Source organism: Vitis riparia, chromosome 14, assembly GCF_004353265.1.
Source record: "Vitis riparia cultivar Riparia Gloire de Montpellier isolate 1030 chromosome 14, EGFV_Vit.rip_1.0, whole genome shotgun sequence".
In the NCBI taxonomy this organism is placed as follows: domain Eukaryota; kingdom Viridiplantae; phylum Streptophyta; class Magnoliopsida; order Vitales; family Vitaceae; genus Vitis; species Vitis riparia.
Window position 1 is genome coordinate 2743925 of NC_048444.1, and position 20976 is coordinate 2764900.

Consider the following 20976-nt stretch of genomic DNA (forward strand, 5'->3'; position numbering starts at 1 on the left):
AGAATCAGAACCAGAAACAGAGAGAAAGGGGGTCTCGTTTAGTCAAAAACCGTAGGAAAGATCTCTGAAACTCCAAGACTCGTTTTCTCTCGCTTTCTCGCTGAAAGACATTCTTAGGGTTTTCTCTCTTTTTCTGTTCACACTGTTTGGAAGGAATGCTTCGAAACTAGCGATTGATTTTGCAAAATGTGAGGGAGTTATAGCTACAGGTACGCCTCTTCAAGTCGTCTTTTAACTGGTGTCGACGTTTTTAGGGTTAAGTGCTCCATTTGGTTGCTGAGAAAGGGGAGAAGAAAGAAAAATGCAGATTGGAGTTTTGGATTATGATATAGTAGGAGAATGGCAGAGCCTCTACTTAACTGAAGCTAATGCTACCATTTGATTTACTTCAATGTCCTCTTTTTCTTTTACTCAGTTTTTCCAGTAACCAAACAGACGGTTGCGGTTATTGGTTTTGTTCTGGTGAGAGCTTTGTGCCCACCGTGTTGTCTTCGTGAGTTTGCTTCAGTAATGTAGTGACTAGTCTCCTAAATCAGAGAAATGCGTCTGTTATAATGCCTAATGATTTATCATTGGAGGGAAGAGAAATGATGAATTGATGATAGCCTTTTATATGACAGAATGTGAGTGATGGTTGCGTCGTTACCTTACCGGAAATGTCGTAAGCTATTTACACTTAGATTCACACAAAGAAAAAGGGAACAAGAGCACTGCTAATATGATAAGAAATGGAGAAAGATTAGTAAACTTCTTTGTCTTTCTTTTCGCATGGTATTTTCAGTTGCCAAACTCTTTTCTGAAATTTTGGTGATCGCTATGAAGTTGCTACTGGTGCACTTCCTGGTATCTGATTGAAATTTTAATAATTTAAACTTTTGCCCCAGCTTAAATTCAGCAACGAAGTTTTGAATGACTGCAATTATTTTTCCTACCGGAATATCAGCTAATTTGTTTTACCAAAGATCAAGTGAAGGATGGAAATGCTCCATTTTTGTAATGAATATCTTCCAATATTTCTCTATTCTTTGACAGGTTCAACTATGTTGAACTCTTATACTTGTCCTTAAATGGATATTAAGCTATTTTGGCTTAAGTTATTTGCTGACATTTGAGGGCCTGATAGATGCGCATGGGCTTATCTTTAGTTGGTCTAATTTTAGAAGAAAAAAGACAAGAATTCTGTGTTTTATCGTAACAAGGAGTTAAAACCTCACTTCGCCTATTGTTTGTATTGGAGTCAGTTAGGATTCTGCTGATATGGGAATTTTAGATGTGTTGATCTTTGGTTTGGAAGCTTCATAACTATGGCATGCATCAACTAGTGGTGACAAGTTTGTTGAGTTGAAGGATTTCTATGATGTTATATGTGCATTTAACTGTGGTTTTTTTCTTCATATTGCATTGAATTGTTGATATTGTTATATTTCATGATGTCTAATCTATAGTTTTCCAATTTTTTGTTTAGGTTGTTAAATTGATTCTCTTTGATATTGATTGCCTCTTTTAAGAAAGTGCAAACATCTTGCTTCTGTTGCTCTTCACCTATATGGCTTCTGCTGGCATTCCACCTGCTTCGGCGGTTGGAAAACCTAGTGGCAACACAATGTTTGTTGATAAGCTGCCAGAAGAAATCAATGAAATGAAGATCAGGGATGACAAGGTTGAAAAGGTTGTCTTCTCACAAATTTTGAGAGCAAAACTTGAAGGTTTTCTATACTTAATTCTTTTGTTCTGTCCATTTTCTGTTGACAATTTTTTTTGTGGTAGGAAATGGAAGCAACAGTGGTCGATGGAAATGGAACTGAGACAGGGCATATTATTGTAACAACTATAGGTGGTAGAAATGGTCAACCCAAACAGGTAGATTTGTGAAATCATTGTAATTGGAACCATTGGATTGATTATGGTTGGGTTGTGGAATAGAGAGAATATATATATATATATATATGTATGTATGTATGTATGAAATATTCATTTTGAAACAAAATATTCTGATAATAATCGGAAAAAACTCCATTGGAGTGAGATTGACCACAAACCTCGAGTTCTTTATTTTGAAATAATGAGTTAAAAGGAATAAAATCAAACTGGTTTTTCTGGAAAGTAAAATATCAAAAGAACAAAATGTTGATACAATGTCATAAGATGAGATAGAGATTTTCTTTCTATGTTATAAATAAATATAAAATAATGGACATCTACCAATAAGTTTTACAGAGTTGAGGTTGCTTGGTTTCAATTTTAGATAAGAAGTGGCTGAATGGGATGAACATGTAACATAGAAGCTGAACGATAGATTTAGGAGAAATAATGAAAATCAGTATTCTATTTGTTATTTGGACTTTTATGGCACTCTTCATTACTTCTCTATTGCATGACTCCTCTTTCCTAGCTAAGTCAAGTTGTGCAGAAACCAATACAAGTTGGTAGCATTGATGCATCTTATGACTCAATATTAGACAAACTAAAGTTGTTTAGCTTTAAATTCTTTCTGATTTGTATTTCAGACCATAAGTTACATGGCAGAGCGTGTTGTTGGACAGGGTTCATTTGGAATTGTATTTCAGGTGATAGTTTAAATTCAAATTACAAACCATCTATTTAGAAGCTGATGTTTTGGTAGCATTTCTAATAATTCTGGCATTTCTTCATTCTGAAATATTATTACTTTTTGGCTTCAATTATATTTCTTTACAGGCTAAGTGCCTAGAAACTGGAGAAACCGTTGCAATCAAGAAGGTTTTACAGGATAAGAGATATAAGAACCGTGAGTTGCAAACAATGCGTCTTCTTGACCATCCAAATATTGTCTCTCTCAAACACTGCTTCTTTTCAACCACGGACAAGGATGAACTCTATCTCAATTTGGTGCTTGAATATGTACCTGAGACGGTTTATCGTGTGGCTAAACACTATAGCAGGGCAAATCAACGGATGCCTCTGATATATGTCAAACTCTACACATACCAGGTGTGATGCTAAGATCAGATAATCAATTGTTTTCCCCAAGACTCTGCTCTGTATTTTGGTACATGTTTAGAGTGTGAGTATCAATTTTATACATATGTAGAGTTTGAGCATCAATTTCGCTAGCTGTTTAACAGAATGTAAAAGAGGCAAAACATGATAATATGATAGTCATTTTAAAATAGGAAGTGCATTAGAGTCTCACTTCTTATGGGTTGTGCCTTCATTTGGGATAAATCGTCAGAAGTCTAGGAATTTTCTATTTTCTGGTATTGTTTATCTTTTTGCACATGATGTTAATTGCTCTAATGAAACCCTCTTTCAGAATTAAATGTGAAATACAAAATGGCATCTGGTAAGCTCAAACCTCAAGATGGTGCAGAGAGGATATCTTATTAGCATATTTTAACACAATATGCTCATTCTTGTGTTTTATAACTCTTGAAATTTGCAGATTTGTAGAGCTTTGGCATACATTCATGGGGTTGTAGGAGTGTGCCACAGAGATATTAAGCCACAGAATCTATTGGTTTGTATTTGAAACTCATGGTTCTTCACATGTTCTGCTTGAATTTTTTTGACCAATAAAATTTGTTGTTACAGGTTAATCCCCATATTCATCAGCTCAAGCTATGTGATTTTGGGAGTGCAAAAGTTCTGGTGGGTTGTCAACTTGCTAGGGTGTATTGATTTCCTAATGCCAAACATTTGGACAGGTTTATTTGTGAAGTTGTGATAAGAAAGTTGAATTTAATGTTCAAGCTGCCATTTCTTGAACTGTAAGAGTAATATGACTGTTACCTGATAAATACCAACAAATTGATGGCATTAATCACCTGAGACAATATTGTAAAGGGATCATCCAGATGATTGGGATTATATTTTCTCATACCATGTCTATTTTCTCCTTCTGTCTTTAGAATTTTGTAGATTTCGAAAACCATGCATTAAAATGACAAAAATTTCTTGAAGTAGGATTGGTGTGTTTAGCTTAGAGCATTATATGGATGAGTGCACACTAGATCACACATTCCCTTTGCACATGTTTTGGACCTCTGTTCATTCTTGTGCCTGTTTTGTCTTTAAGGTGCATTGATGAAGGCATGTGTTTAGATCCATTTGTAGTTCTTGACCCTCAACACATCTAGAATTGGTGTATCTGATTTTGGATGTATGCTTTGATAGCCTTACTAGTTTTGCCCCTTTTATTCCCTTCTCCTTGTTCTTTTGGGCCATTGCCATGATATTACTTGTAATATAATTATCTAAACCTTTTGTGTATTTGGAATGCAGCCTTTTTGGCTTAGCACCTTATTTACCTATCAGTAAATATAATTTCCTGGACCTTTTCATATGTAATGCATGAATTGCTTCTGATCCATCTTTTATAACAGGTTAAAGGTGAGCCAAATATATCATATATTTGTTCTCGTTATTATCGAGCACCAGAACTCATATTTGGTGCAACGGAGTACACAACTGCAATTGACATGTGGTCTGTAGGTTGTGTCCTTGCGGAACTGCTTCTTGGACAGGTATTCTATGAGCTAGAATTTGGTCTTTTACTTGATGTATAGCGATGAATGAACAAGACCACTGATGTTTTCTGTTCTTTTCCTTTTGGCCAATTGAATCTTGGCAGCCTCTCTTTCCAGGTGAAAGCGGAGTTGATCAGCTTGTTGAGATAATCAAAGTAAAACTTTCTGAGTCTTGTATGCAAGAGAAACAATATTAATGTTTTGTCTGAGCTCTGAAATCATCCTTCAATCACTTTCTTTGTGGAACCTGCTGAATTGATATTGTTATCTACTAGGTACTTGGGACACCAACTCGTGAGGAAATCAAGTGTATGAATCCAAACTATACTGAGTTTAAATTCCCACAAATCAAGGCTCACCCCTGGCACAAGGTGAGCTCTTGATTTCTATACCGACCATTTCAATAATTGATGCTTTTGGGTTTTGTATCGAATTTATCTGAAAATGTTCTCTTGTTTGCAGATTTTTCACAAGCGCATGCCCCCAGAAGCAGTAGATCTTGTCTCTAGACTTCTTCAATACTCTCCAAATCTAAGGTGCACTGCTGTGAGTATTTCTGACCTTCCACCCTGTAATCTCCTTGCTGCAGAATATAAAATGTGGATAAAGTTAGCTTGCCTAGTGAAATTTTGTCTTTGATATGGACCACTGGTGTCTAAACATCTAGTCTGTTTTGTTTTCTGTCCTGTAGAACACTGGCCACCACCATTACAGAAAAAGGAAACATTACTGATAACCATTGTCACTTTGATGTACTTGAGAATGTGGTATCATGCATGAAAACAGATTCACTTCAAATGTTATAATCAAAATGAACCCACTTATTATTATCATTTTTATTTTTGGAAAAAAAAAAAAGAGCCGAATTCTTTGCAGCTTATCCTGACTTCTGGTTACAGTGTAGATCTATAAATCAGAATTACACTTCTTATGACTGTTTTGCAGTTGGAGGCCTGTATTCACCCGTTCTTCGATGAACTGCGCGACCAAAATTCCCGTCTCCCCAATGGCCGCCCATTGCCTCCTCTCTTCAACTTTAAGCCTCAAGGTTCATTCTCTCTTCATTTCCCTTTCGTACCTGTCTATCCAATCGTGTAATTTGATACGATGATAACACATTGAATGATCATGCATGCTGCATTAACAGAGCTGAAGGGAGCGTCTCTGGAACTCCTGGCCAAACTGATACCAGAACATGCTCGAAAGCAGTGCCCCTTCCTAGGCTTCTAAACATCTATCTTCAATGTTATGGTGTAACTGTAACTGTGTTCCATGTTTGTCTTGCATGTTCTCTGAAAATTAGAAACACCCCCTGTTTGTTTTTTTTTTTATTTCGACAAACACTTCCAACTGATGAATCATCGCTCGCTGTGTACGTATCGAAACAGCGCTAAGTGGATCTTTTGTAATCTTCATATTATTTTCAGTCGAGTGTACACAGCTAGCTTGCTTAGCATCTTTCCAGGATCAAATGCAGCAGGGGTGGCAATTCGAGTTTGTTTTGTGTTAAAGCATACATTGGATTAAACAGGTGGATTCAAACACGATTTGAATGATAATTGGATTAAAAATATAAATCTAAATATGATTTAATTATTAAACCTTGAATTTATTTGGTGTTGGTTGTTGTTGGATGTCACCTTGATGTTTGGATGGTCATGGAGAGTCACAAGGTTTGGCAGAAGGTTTTTCAATTATAAAAATTAAACATGATTAATTTTGTTGAACTGTAAAGCCAAGATTAGTTTTGTTGTTGTTGTCGTTTTTTTTTTTATCTTTTTATTTTCTTCTGACGTTGGGGATTGAGTTCTTATTGTATATTTAATCATTTTATGTTTTATGATTTTGTTTCGTAGATGATGCGATAGTAATTGAGAGGGTTTTATTTGAGAGTTTTATTATTGTAATTTTTTTTATTAGTGGATTATTGAGTGTTAAAGAGTGTTTGACAATAATTGCAGAAAACGTTTTTAGCATTTTTAATATTTGAAAAATAAGAATTTTCAAGTGTTAAAAATATTAGAAACATTTTTTAAAATTATTATTAAACGCACTCTTAGAGTGCGTTTGTGAGTAATTTTAAAAAGTGTTTTTAATATTTTTAACATTTGAATGATAAAAATTTTCAAGTATTAAAAGTATCAAAAGCGCTTCTTAGAATTATTATCAAACAGGCTTTTAGTGCACTTTATAAATATAAGGATGACATTAATCATCAAATCACATTAAAATCTTATGTTTTTCTTAATTTTTTTTATTCGTGTGCATAATTTTGATTAACAATTTTTTCAATCAAAGATGTTTATAAGTTAATTAGTTTATTTATTTAGAATCATATTTTAAATAAATTATGTATGAACTTATTTATTAGAGTAATGAACATAATTAGGTCAATTTCTTGTTCTATAAAAATAATTTATTTATTAGGATTTGAATTTAATTTGAATAAGATCATATTTAATCCAAATTCAATTCAAGAAAAATGTGTAGAGTGTTACTGAGGGGGGGCTTTGTTTTTTAAAAACTAGCAATACTTCGGGCAAAAGACGTTGATATCAGGAGCCATTTTCCAAAACAGGATGTCCATTTTTCATCTAGCCTTTTCCTTTGCCCCTGAACGCATCTGCCCTAAAATTAGGAAGCGGTCAAGGGCGAGCATTTTTGTTAGAAGGCGATTCCTCGTCTCACCATGATGTAATTCACTTATATGAATGTTGAAAATTAAATTTTGTGATTATCCACTACCATTCCTAAACTTCGTCTTGAACGATCAAAAAGTAAAACATTTTATTACAGAATAACCTCTACACGTGTCCAATCCTTATTGGAAGAGACTAGAGAATGAGATCAAAATATATGATGCGTTATATATGGTAGAATAACCCCCCTTATTTTAATAATTTTTTCACATCCAATCACACCTTAAATGCCCACAAGATTTTAAAATTCCTAAAAATTTAAAAAGAAAATTCCCAATTTTACAAGGACGGAATTCTTTGTCAGATTTGCATAAAATAATGAGCAATGTTATACACTCTCGAGTATGAAAATTTCATATACTCTCCATAATTGAATAAATAAATTTGAAAAACTTAACTCAAGTCGCATTGATTTTAAGGGAGAATTATTATTTGAACGGCTGATATGACTCAATTATTTAAACTGAAATTGCTTATAAATTTTTTATAATAATAATTTTATAAAATTAAAAGTATTTATGAAATTTAGCGAGAACACAGCGAGTAGAATGAAATTTCGACCGTGGCGCGTAGTGTTTGGTGTGTTTAATGGACCGTTTCTGAAGAAAAAGGGCTCCGTCTCCTCGCGCTCTAAAGTGCGATTCCTCCTCTCTCTCTCTCTCAGCGCTTCTCGGTTTTATTTCACGGATTCCTCGACTCCCACCGGCAACCCAATCTCTCTCTAGACTCTCGCTCTGGATTTTCCATCCTCTCCATGCATGGTCTTTCTCTGCTTTTTCTTCAATTTTGACCTTCACTTCTAGCATTTTTTTTTGGCCAAGCTTTTCATTTTGTCCGAACAGTCTTGATTGTCTGTTCTTTTCTTTTCTTTTTCACTATTTGAGATGTTTGTTTTTTTGCACAAACGAAGCACATTATCGTGATTATTGAATGTAGGTTTGGGATCAGACGGTTTGGTTTTACAGTGAGGTGAGCTTGCTTTTGTTATTGAGCTGATTCTGTTTGTTCATTATTTGAAATATTGGTTCTTGTCTGTATCGTTGTTCTTCTTTTTAACTGAAGCTGTTTCTTGTTGTTTGGTTTCTGAGAAAGCTAACAGAAGGAAAGGAAAATGAATTTTTGACAAATTTTTCCTTTTCTTTGTGGTTCTGGTTTTACGGATAATGGGAAGTCCGAGATTTCGGAATTTTGATTTCTTTTCTGTTCGTGCATTTCGTCCTTGACCAAACTGGGGTTTGGAGTCTCTTTGTTGTGTCATAGTAGTTCTGTTGGTGATGTTTTGTGGTTGTTTCATTTATGTTTCTCATCATTTAAACAGGGTTTAGGGTTTTTATTTATTTATTTAATATTTTAAGGTTTTTCTGGATTTGATATGTTGAAGTTAGAGTCTAATGGTCTTCAGAGGGGCTGAATTTTCTCAGAATAATAAGGCTGAAGGACTGTGTTGAAATATAACCATTGCTCGGACAGTATCTAATTAGGTTGAAATTTTTGGTGCTTGGAGCCAAGAAAGAAAAAGGGAGGTTAGTTTTCTGATCAAGAAAACTTTTGGATCACAATGTGGCTCCTACCTGGTTTCAATTTTGAATTAAAACACCAACAATTTCTTTTTTGTGCTGGCCTAAATGGTCTTCAAAGAAGGTTCATAATCAATGAAGGAGATGAAATGTGTGAGTAAGCTTTATCAATCATCAGGGCAGATCTCCACTATGGACCAAATTAAGTTTGAAGTGGATGGTCATGAGAACTTGTGTAAAATGGTGAAATGCCAGTCTCATTGGCTGTAATAATCTCTAGATGAGAAAACTGTGTACTTTTTTTGTTTGCTTGAATTTGGTTCAGATTTTTTTTTTTTTTTTTTTTTTTTTTCTGAATTCATGTTTGGACAGTAAAAACAACACTAGATGTTTGAATTTTCTACTAAATGTTTTGCCAAATAAATTAAAATCAACCCTAGAAAAGAAGATCATGTAAAGGTTGATGGAGGTTAGTGCACTCAAGAGGTGAGAGAAACCATTGTTGTGGCAATTTGGAAAGAAATTAGGATTGGGTGAAAAGTGTTCGGCCTGAGAGCTTCGATTTTTGTTATTCTAGTCAGATAAAAGGTGGAGAAGAGACCCTTGAAAAAGATCTTAACCATGTTGTTTAGCCTGGCAGTTTCCAGAAGTATTGGAGTAGCAGGTTTCTGAAAGTTAGAGGCAAATGGTGGCCGTTGGCCCTTTCATTTTTCTAGCCACTTCTACACTGGGAAATGGAGGAAATGGGCTAGTTTTTGAGCTTACAAATATTGTGATAGTTCAAGGAGCAGTGGGGCATTCTTTACATAGGAAAGAGGAAACTAAAGGGTTATTCCATGTGAAATCCTTTTATTCTTCCTTATGTAATGAGGAGAGGATTCTGTTTCCTGTTCAATGAGTGTGGGGTTTTGGTGCCCCATTGAGAACATGTTTTTTTTTTGCCTGGGAGGCAGTATTGGGGAAAATCTTCATATTGATATGCTCATGACAAGAGGATACATGCAGGTTAACAGGTGTAATCTTTGTAAAACTGGTGAAGAATTGGCCTATCATATCTTAATGCATTGCAATAGATCCAAACAATTATGGGATATGTTGCTTGCATTGTTCAGTGCAATGGTTTTTCCTTTCTCAGTTAAAGATCTTTTGTTGGGAGGTCTGATAAGCAGTGAAAGAAGGTTTGGATGTTGACTCCTATATACTTGTTTTGGTGCATTTGAAGAGAGTGAAATGATTGAATTTTTTACAGTGAAAAACATTTAGATCAAAAGCTAAAATAGATATTCATTAAATTCCTTTGGAAATGGTCTAGAGTTTAACTGGATATGGATTGTTGTACATTATTGGGGTTCATTGATAATCTAAACTGAAGATAGCTAGTTTAGCTCCGCTGGCCTTTTTTTAGGTGGGGAGTTTGGTGCTCCTTTATTGTGTACCTCTTGTATATCCCCTATTTACATAGAGTGTACCCTTTTTGGAAGGTGCTTTTCTATCGTAGTTTGTGTTTGCCTATATATATTGCAACTAAGCAATAATCTCTAGAATTTAGTCATAGATATCTATAAAATTTATAGTCCTAGAATGAATGGGGAAACAGTTATAATCTTAATCAAAACATGAAGACAAATATGAGAATAAATAGAAAATGTAAAAGAATAAAAAATCTAAATAAATAAAAACATAAAGTTAAACACCAAGTGTGATAATTTCTCCGTTAGTTCCCTCCATGACTCCTTAAACCAGAGAGGTAGAGAGCCTTTCCCAGCAAGCATAGTATGGTGCTCATGGGTTCCTATGAAGGCAGGCTTCTTTTCTTGGGAAATGGCATGAGGTAGAATTTTGACAGTATCAACTCAAAAGGAGAGGCTAGTTTTTGCCGAATAGATGTTTCTTATGCAAAAGCAAGGAAGAGTCGGAGGATTAATTGCTTCTTCATTGTCCCAAAGCAAGAATGCTATAATGGTTGATCCTCTCTACTTTAGGAGTGGTTTGGGTTATGCACTCGTCAGTTAAATGGAATTTGTTGAGTTGACATGGTTCATTTGTTGGCAAAAAGTGGAAAACAACTTTGAGTGCTGGTGTTTATTTTGGACTCTATGGAAAGAAAGAAACAGGAGGACATTTAATGATGACACGCAGTTGGATTATCTATAAAAAAAAATGATGTGCAGTCGAACCAAAAAATCAAATATGATTTTATGTCCGTATTTTTGTGTTGGATTAAGATGTACATAGAGTAGCAAGACCATTCTTTAGCTATGATTGATTTTGTATAACGGTTGACATTCAAGTATTGAGAGAGATTCTTTTTTTCATTTGTTGGAAAGAAATGGGAAAAAGCTTTGAGCACCACCCCCTTGTGTTTATTTTGGACTCTATGGAAAGAAAGGAACAGAAGGACATTTAATGATGCCAAGAAGTCAGCCCAAGCAACCAAATCTGATTTTATGTTGAGTTAAGATGTACATATTAGCAGAACCATTCTTTGGCTATGATTGATTTTGTAGTGCGGTTGAGCTTCAAGGAAGAAGAGAGATTCCTTTTTGCATTTTTTTTCCTTGATTAGCCTAAGCGGCTATTGTATACATTGTATGTGCCTTGGTACACCTCCTTTTAGATGTCTTTAAATATATACTCTTTATTGCCTATCATAAAAAAAAAACACCAAAAACATAGCAATCCTATATATTAGGAAGAGTAAAAATGAAAAAGGAAAATATCTAGCAGTAGGCAACTTAGTCCAAATTAGCCAAGGATTTCTAATGCCACAAAAACTTTTCACTACACTGCATCAGGGATCCTGGGTGGTCTTTCTAGTCTCCTCCACCCTGCACTTGCCTGAATTTAAGGATAGCAGCCTCCTTAACACCGTATAACAAGGTTGAAATTTCTATTTTATTAGCATTGGCATCAACATAGCCCACAGGCTTAGAGCAAGAAATAAAAATATTTCTATCATGTTCTTAAAACATGCCACCTACTCCAACCTGACCTGGGTTTCCAAGATAGGAAGTATTCTAGTTCAACTTTGCTTCCATGTTTTTGGGAAAAGATTCTGCTGTCTATGGAAACTAACTAATGTCCTGTGTTCTGGAATAATCTGAATATCCTGGTATCTTTTTCTCTTCTTTTTTTTTTTTTTCTAATTAGAATATCCTAGTGTCATACCTCTTCAGTTTCTTGCTAAAAGCCATTAGTTGTTGGATCCCTCTTTTTCTAGGAAGCATATGGGGTGTTTAAAGTTTAACAAATGCCCTTGATGTTCTTCCTTACTTTTATGGTTTAACTTTGTGTATTTCTTCATGTTTCTCTTGGACAGATTGGAACCTTAACTTTGGCCAAACTGATAGCTGAGAAATGGTATTTCTTTTCTCTTTTCATTTTAATTTTATTTTCATCCATACATTCATTTTGGCACCCTTTTTCTGTTACCCATTAATTGCTGATTTTCTAAATTGAATCAACTGGTATGCTTGGGAAAAGTTGGTGAATCTGCCAATACACTGAAAGCAAATCATTTTATCACAATTGATATATTCCTATAAAATGTGATTCCACTTTCTTTCTTATTGCGATATCTACCAATTTGTCTAGGATGGGAATATCTCTGGAGAAGAGAGTGACAGCATTGATTGGAACACCGATGATGAGCTAGAAACTCAGAACTTGCCTCCATCTTCTAGTTCAACTTTGATCATTCCTGGTGGAGAAGCTTCCATTGCCTCAGGGGAGGTAAATGTTGTAGCACAATCTATTATGGAATTATTTCTTTCTTTCTTTATTATTTTTTAGTTTCAGTATTAGATAATTTATTGGTGAGAAAACTATTGTAAAGACAGTCCAAGATGTAAAATTTGTAATTGTTTTTCATTGGAGATTAGTGCTATCTTTAAAACATTTGATGAACACATATTGGAGATTTTACTAACATATTGGTGCATAACTGAGTCTTGTTTATATATTGGCACAAAATGCCCTTTGATGGTGGGGAACTATATTTTACAAGTTGTTGTCTGAAGATCCTGCATTTCCTATAGCTTTATGCTATTCTACCATGGCCTTTTTTTGGTAGAAATTTCATGCAGTTGTCTGTTCCTTTTCTTTGGTAGTCTAATTGCTGAATGTTGGCTGGTTTTTTTTTTTTTTTTTGATAACCGGGGATCCTTCCATGGCCAATCCCTTAGGACTCTCCATGGGGACCCAAACCTCGGGGTGCTAACCGCCCTGCAACAACCAGCACCGGGTAAATTCAGTGTATCATTAGTGGCAGGATTCAAACTTAGAACCATGTGCCACTTACTGAGACCACACTTTTCATTACTTGTCCTGACCAATTGGGTTACCCTGATGGGTTGAATGTTTGCTGGTTATTTAAGTGTCCCATGACTTAAAAACATTGAGTTGTACTAGAATAACTTACACATGTTCATTTATTTAGATTTTAAATTTTTCAAAAAGATAAGGTTAGGGGTTCAGTCCCATCCTTGTATAAATGTTGAAATCAAAACCATGATAGAGGCTAAAGAACATGGGAGGGAAGGACTGCAATTAAAATGCATTATCCCTATGAAAAAGCAGGTCAGGTTGGGCTATGATTTTAGATAGACCTATCATAACTGAATAATAAATTACAATTTCTTCAATTGTAGACCAATAACAATCAAGACAAATGCTCCAATGTTCAAAGAGAGGTTGACCCCATTGATAAAGAAGTTACTAACCTTGATTATGATTCTCTTTAGGCAAAGCCATCTGCTACCACATATTCAGAACATGCATGAATGCTGGCATTTTTTTTTTCCCAATAAAGTTTTGCGCATGATGCCATCAATGCCCTATATTCCATGTAGGGCTTGGTCCTTTTTTTTGGGCTTTTACAGTAACCTTCATCTCTCTCAAAAACAATGAACGATTGACATATAGAAACCCTTCTAATGGGCCCTAATTCTGCTTCAGTTTCAATAATAAGAAAAACCAGGTATTATTTTGAGCAATAGCTGATAACCAGTGATTATTCAATGTGTTTTTGGATGGCTAGTTGGGTTCAAAAGGATTAACAAGGTATAGAAATCAAAGGGATTAAAAAGGAAACTGCTCCTTAGTTGGGTTCTTCCTTCAGTGGGTTCATTAAAATTTGATGGGTGTGTTATGGGGATACCCAGGGTAATTAGGAATATGAGGGCTGATCAGAGATCAATGGTATTGTGGTTAGAGCTTTTTAGAGATTTTAGGCCCTTGAGAGGGCTTGCTACAAGCCATGGCTCTTAGCCTTTCTAACCTATAGGTGGAAGGGGACTCTGCCATATTATTATCTTGGGTGACTAAATTAGAAAGAGGGCCTTGGAGGTATGATGGGTGGCTTCGTCAAATATTAGTTGTTGTATGTGTCTTAGACTGTATTTCTCTTGGTTTCCTTGTTCTACTAATAATGTTGCTGATTTTTTTTGTAAAGAGAGGAGCTTTGATTTAGGTCATTCTGTAGGAAATGGTTAGCCCTGTGTGGAGTATTGAGTTGCCTCTCCTTGTATAGTTGTGTAGGGTACTTTGGTTATGTATAGGTTTTTCTCTATCTCTTCTTTTGATTAGATTTTGTAAATTTTGGAAGGATTCTTCATTCTTCATTTGTATTTTTAAATATATATCAATGAATGTTCAGATAAAAAATGCGTTTTTTCTATCAGTTCATTCTGTCTATTTTTTCTTCCTTTTGATTTCTCTCGTTGTTTCACATGAAACTTTTTCTATCTTGCCGTACACACGCACGTATATATCAATCCTATAACTTATTCTTATTCCCCTCTTTTATGCTTCAAGGCAAGCTCATCAACAGGGCGGCCTTCCAACTCCAAGTTGATAAACCATTTCATAGGGATGGGATTTTCTGAAAAAATGGTTGTAAAAGCAATAGAGCAAGATGGTAAAAGCACTCTGCTACTTCATTTTGACCACAGTTTTTACCTTGAGAGCTTAATCTACAATGCTCTTCTGATAAATGTCCAGGGGAAGGAAACACAGATTCCATATTGGAGTATCTCCTCACATACTCGGTGAGTAACTCTGCCTTCTTTTAGACATTGTAGTTGATTTAATTGTGATATGATTTCCTATTATGTAGATGATACTGTAATGTTTGGTCTTCCTAGTTCTGATGGTTTTAGATGATGTGGCTAGATACTACCTTTTTGAAATTGTGCTACTTGGATTATATTACAACTGCTGAGTGCTCTCTTTTGAGAATATGGAGCTTTCTGTTCAAGGACTGAAATTCTTGTTTTTATGTAACTTGTTAACCTGGACCGAACTGTTTATAGGTGAAAGTTTGATGTCCATAATTGATTTCATTGATTAGTTGGGTTCGATTTGAGGGAGGGAGTAGTTTTTTGTTATCTTCCTTTTTTGGTGTTTTTTGGCAACTATTGTATATACATCGTGTGTACTTTGGTGCATCCCTTGTTGGCACTCTTCAAGACTATTTTCATTTACTGATAAAAAAAAGTAACCCCTAATTATTTTATTTTTAAATTTAATTAATTAATTACCAAAATATAAAAACTATCATACTAATTTTTTTTAATAGGTCTATCTATAAAAATAATAATAATTTTTTTAATAGGTATTTTTTTTATATCATTGAATTCATTTGAATTAAATAGGTCATAATTTTAATATTAAATATATTTTAAAATTAAACATGTTATAATCAAATGTTGCAATATTATTTTCGAATAGTATTTAATGAAGCTTAATAATGAATGTATATTTACAAATATCATATTTCTGGTCAACATACTTATAGCATTGTCAAATATAACAAATTATGTTATACGTATATCAATTTCTTCAACAAAACAACTTTAAAATGTTTATTATTACTTTTTATATCGTTTCTTAATGTTTTTCCCAACATTTTCACGAGTTTTGATCAATTTTTACCTTACCGATATTTTGTATCAAAATATCCACCTGAATATCTCGATATATCCGTAAAATTGAGTTACCAATATATCCATCAAAACCCGATTTTTTTATCCTTGGCTTGCCCCATTGTGTTTGTTCTTGACAGTTTGGCAGGAGAGAAACAGTAACTTTTTAAAGCATGAAGAAGCCAATTCAATTGTTAAAAGATTCTTTTGTTTGAACATGCTTTTCTTGGTCCAGATTTTGGGTGGGAATGGGATGCTCATTCGTGTATGATTTTGTGGACTGGGTGGGGTCATACTAGTGTAATATCTTTTCTGTGTCTCACCCTTGGCAACCTTTGTATAGTTCCTGTGTTCTTGGGTTCTGTCCCTATTTGAGCAGCATTTTAAATAAATCATTCTTTTGCCTATCCAAAAAAATGGGCTTTCTGCAGAATCATTGAGCTTGTTTGGGAACTTCACCTTTCATAACTTGAATAAGTGACTAGGATTCTATTCTTGTTTTAAGAAATATATTCTTGGCACTCATGTTGTTTTATTATTATTTTTTGCAGGCTCTTGAGAACTGTCCTCAAGAACTTGAAAACTCCCCTCAAGCAGAGCCACAAGTTGTCTCTGATAACTGCTCTTCAGATTATGACGAGAGCTTTCTTGATGATTTCTCAGATACTGATAGTTGTCATGAAAATCAGGTAGCTAAAATTGTTTTTCATTTACCATTTATCAGTTGGTTAGCAAACTTCTTTGGAGCTATTGTATGAATATGTTTAGATCAAGGGAAAACCTCTTTGGAAGTTGTGCACATGCATGCACATGCAGTTGTGTGTGTGTGTTCATGGAACAAGAAGGATCCAAGTTTTGTTGGAGAAAGAACAAATGCTCATGAGGATGAAGAGAGTGCAAGGCCTCTTCTTCTCAGACGAGTAAATTTGCACCACATTTTAGTTATAGGAGCATTGCTTCATGGTGATTGGATCTTGTGCTTTCATTTAGTTTTATTCATTTGGCATGTGCACAACAAGAGGTAAAAGTGATGTAAATGAAGGAAAAGAAACTATTTCACTGGTGATCTTTTAGTCATTGTGTATGCATTCTTAATCCACCAAGGCGATCTTAAACAGGCTTTTGGTTTGAAGTATGTACCTTATTCAATGCTTTTGTTAGATTAAATTTTAGATTTTGTAATTATTGATGTACGTCAACATGCATCCAGTGCCGCCTCTTTCTGAAGAAGAGAAGAAAATGAATTTATAAAATTGTGTTATTTTCCTTTGGTTACCACATGAGTTGTAGTGTTTATGCCGCCCCTGATAGACCTGAAGGTCTTGTTTGATGTTTTCTAGGTTCCGTATTCCTCATGGGAGTGTTCTCTTTTCCTCTATTTTCTGAGCAAACTGATGAAAAGAAATGGAAAAAGAGTTAGGAATTTTTCTTTTTAGTTTTTTAAATTCCAAGAAAATAAAGAACTTCACTTAGCTAATTATTGTGGAAGATTTAATTGAGTGGTTCATTTCAATTTCTTGCGAATCAAAATATCCGAAACTGTAATTTTGAGTCTTTCTTTTTTATCTTTTCTCTCTGGTTAGTTAGCTACCAAATGTAACATTAAGCTGTGAAGAACAAGACTTATTTACTACAAAAAAAATTTATTCTTTTACATGCTTTTGTAGTTTTATGTTGAAATGTTTGCTTTACCCTGTTTTATGTGATTGAGCACATACCTAATTGATTTCTCTTTCAGGAAAATATAAATTCTTTGTCTGACAAGGAAAAGAAATTGTTGTTCTTAGCGGACATGGGGTACACAGTAGAAGAAGCTTCGATTGCCATGGACAGATGTGGTGCGTGGTTAGAGTTATGTTGATTTGACAGTGGTGTAGCATGTCTTTGTGCAAACCATGTTTGAAAGTGAATTTTGTTCCTGTTTTTTTCTTTTCCTTTTTGGGTAACTTTTTCTCTTTTTCTTTTTGGTACATGGAATCAAACCTAGATCCTCATCATGCCCACCCGTGAATATTTTCATTTTTATTGTTGTCCATTTTGATGATGATTTATTTTATCCTGATAGCTATAAGAAAATTATTCTGTCTTGATGCATTGTAGTCTAGTGTTACATTTTTTTGTTTTAGTTTTTTGATACACACACACACACTACAACTTGAACCTGGAACCAACCGCATCCCCCTTTGCCTTATCCCCTCCCCCCCCCCCCCCCCCCCCCCCCCCAATCTCTTGCCCCTTGAGCCAGTCCTCAAGGACAGCATATTAATTTTTTCTTAGGGAGTTTGGTGTATTATCAACTGAGAATTGTATAGAACTTCATACTACTTTATTTGAGGTATGTATTGTTATGTGTATTATCACATCACGGTATATACTGTAATGTGTTTTACAATATAAAGAGAAGTAGAAGATTAATGACCACAAAGGGGATGCAGCCCTCGGATACCTGGACTGAACCTTGTGAATCTGCATGAAGCAAAGAGGCCTAAAGAAGTATAATGAAAAGCAAGAATAATAGTGCACTAACTCCACCCGGTTTGCTAATGAAAACCTATCTGTGTCTTGATGTTACATGCTGTAATTGGTAATCGAACTTGCATCTGCCTAGGTTTGGGTCAGCAGTAGATCTGATCTTTTCTGGCGAAAGTCTGCTTTGATAGAGGAGAGGGCTTGACATAGGAGAAGGATTAAAATGATTCAATAAACTTTTTATATTGGGTCAATCTATGAGCTTGTCTTTAGAGGTGTTTAAAGCTTTTTTTGTGAGTGAATCTTGTTCAATTGGCAATTTCTCACCTGCTTTTTCTGTTATTGACTTCTTTCTCTTCCGTGGTCTAAAATGAATGATTCAACTTAGCCAAAAAGTGGGACTGGATGGCAAGCAATTTCAGATATTGGTGTCCCATGATGAGTGACTCATTTTTTGGGGGGATGAAAGTTATTTGGTTATGTTTCTAGGAATGCAAAAGCTCCATGGCAACACCATTATTTTCTACAAGCCCTGTCATAGATTAATGGGCTCATCAACCAAATTAACCGGATAACCTAGTTTTCTGTGTTGTGAAACCAAACCCTCATAAGGGACTAATATGTGTGGACTTGATTCATTCCTACTGATGTTTAGGTTTTGTTAGTTGATTGTGAAAACCTTCTCTTTTTGTGATTTCCAATACATATTTAAGTCTGCTTAAAACATTGCAGGTCCTGACTCCTCAGTCGTGGAGCTAACAGATTTTATATCTGCTGCTCAAATATCAAAGGCAGCAGATGCTGATCTAGGAGAGCTATCTGATGAAGAAAAGGTGACATCCTCTCTTTACCATTTCTTAAAATAAGGGTAGAAAGCTGTGTTCATATTCTTATAAAGCAAATACAATAAGTAATGGGATTCTGGGTTGGATTCCCTTCTTTTGTGATTTTTTTTTTTTGTTTGATCAGTAGTTTTCATCTCAGATAATTTACTTTTCTCTATTTTCACAGCCAAGACCAAAGCATCTATACAAGGATTATAATAAGCAAAAGAAGAGGAAATTTCTTGACTATCGGTTGTGGGAAAGGAAAAAACAGAGAGGGTATGAAAAGAAACTCCGGAATGAGGATGATGAACCAATTCGCCTTCCAAATCCAATGGTTGGGTTTGGGGTCCCTGCTGAACCATGTCCTATATTTCATAGAACACTTCCAGAGGCAGCGGTTGGGCCTCCTTACTTTTATTATGAAAATGTGGCACTTGCTCCCAAAGGAGTTTGGAGTACTATCTCAAGATTCTTATATGATGTTGAACCGGAATTTGTTGATTCAAAGTATTTCTGTGCTACTGCAAGGAAAAGAGGCTATATTCACAATCTTCCAATTCTAAACAGATTTCCTCTTCTTCCGCTCCCTCCACTAACCATATACGAAGCTTTACCCTTAACCAGGAAATGGTGGCCATCATGGGACACAAGAACAAAATTAAATTGCATACAGACATGTGTTGGGAGTGCAAAGCTGACAGATAGGATCCGCAAGGCCCTTGAAGAGTGGGACGGTGTGCCACCTATGAGTGTCCAGAAGTATGTTCTTGACGAATGCAGGAAATGGAATTTGGTCTGGGTTGGAAGGAATAAAGTGGCGCCTCTCGAACCTGATGAGGTAGAAATGCTGTTGGGGTTCCCAAAGAACCACACAAGGGGAGGTGGAATCAGTAGGACCGATAGATATAAATCACTTGGTAATTCATTCCAGGTGGACATCTTTATTCTTTTTCTCAGTTATTTTCTCAATGAAGTTTTTCCTATATCTGACTCTATAATTCATTTGAATATTTTTTATCTGAATTGTTGAGATGAATGCTTCAATATGTTCTTTTTTTACATTTACGGGAGGAAGCAACTCAAATCCTTATTTTCATGTTATTCCCAAATCCAAATTCTGTTGTCTTACAGGATTAATTTATTGCAGGTTGACACAGTGGCCTACCATTTCTCGGTTTTGAAAGACATGTTCCCAGGTGGCATCACTCTCTTATCCCTTTTCTCTGGGATTGGGGGTGCAGAAATTGCTCTCCATCGGCTTGGTATCCCTCTAAAGAATGTTGTGGCAGTAGAGATTTCAGAGACAAACAGAAATATTCTCAGGAGCTGGTGGGAGCAAACAAATCAGAGGGGGACTCTGGTCGACATTGCAGATGTGCAGCAGTTGAACGGTGATCGGCTGGAGCAGCTGATTCACACATTTGGTGGATTTGATCTCATTGTTGGTGGGAGCCCCTGCAATAATCTTGCAGGCAGCAACCGGGTGAGCCGAGATGGACTTGAGGGTAAAGAATCTGCACTTTTCTATGACTATTTTCGAATTCTAGACCTGGTTAAGTGTATAATGGGTAGAAATCAGTAACCTTCCAGGTTCTTGCCTCTAATTCAAATTTCTTTTCTTTTTCTTGCTTAAAAAAACATTGTAACATGACCTCTAAGAATGACTTGTAGTTGATTCAAGTTTCTATTTGCTTCACTGGAAAATGAACTGTTGGAAAAGGAAGCATCAGATGAAAGGCTGCTGGATGAGGTTTGTACAAGCTGGCATCCCATCTTCCTGTGGACCATATTATTCCTCAATAAGTACTGAGCTTGTATTGCCAATGCAATAAAAGTTCTCTGCAGCCAGGCCTTAAGACAAAATTGTTGAGTAACAAGTCCAAATATAATTTGGCCATTTTCAGAATGGCTTTGCTGCTTGGGATAAAAGTTCTGCTTGCCCTTTGCATGCTATTATTTGCATTTCTTGGTAGTTTGGGTTTTTCCTTATTATCAGTTTTGATATTCTCTAATTCAGCATTTTCAAACTTTATTTC

The 20976-nt window shown here is 35.3% G+C and overlaps 2 protein-coding genes across 3 annotated transcripts; both read left to right on the forward strand.

Annotated features, from left to right (window-relative positions):
- On the forward strand, positions 1 to 6016 carry LOC117930665 (shaggy-related protein kinase epsilon). Its single transcript, XM_034851299.1, has 13 exons — positions 1 to 209; positions 1466 to 1669; positions 1768 to 1860; positions 2508 to 2567; positions 2698 to 2970; positions 3422 to 3496; positions 3571 to 3627; positions 4362 to 4502; positions 4610 to 4660; positions 4781 to 4876; positions 4968 to 5051; positions 5451 to 5553; positions 5653 to 6016. Exons 2-13 carry the CDS (start codon positions 1547 to 1549, stop codon positions 5733 to 5735), a joined length of 1239 nt encoding a protein of 412 aa, XP_034707190.1. The 5' UTR covers positions 1 to 209; positions 1466 to 1546; the 3' UTR covers positions 5736 to 6016.
- Positions 6017 to 7835: 1819 nt separating this feature from the next.
- LOC117930664 (DNA (cytosine-5)-methyltransferase DRM2) lies at positions 7836 to 20944 on the forward strand. 2 transcript variants are annotated; one of them, XM_034851297.1, is made up of 11 exons: positions 7836 to 7965; positions 8115 to 8173; positions 12041 to 12081; positions 12316 to 12453; positions 14536 to 14638; positions 14722 to 14768; positions 16196 to 16333; positions 17383 to 17482; positions 18846 to 18946; positions 19125 to 19871; positions 20088 to 20944. In XM_034851297.1, exons 3-11 carry the CDS (start codon positions 12079 to 12081, stop codon positions 20520 to 20522), a joined length of 1812 nt encoding a protein of 603 aa, XP_034707188.1. In that variant the 5' UTR covers positions 7836 to 7965; positions 8115 to 8173; positions 12041 to 12078; the 3' UTR covers positions 20523 to 20944. The 2 variants fall into 2 exon arrangements, with proteins under 2 accessions (XP_034707188.1, XP_034707189.1); XM_034851298.1 differs by having other exon boundaries at positions 8141 to 8173.
- Positions 20945 to 20976: the final 32 nt, after the last annotated feature.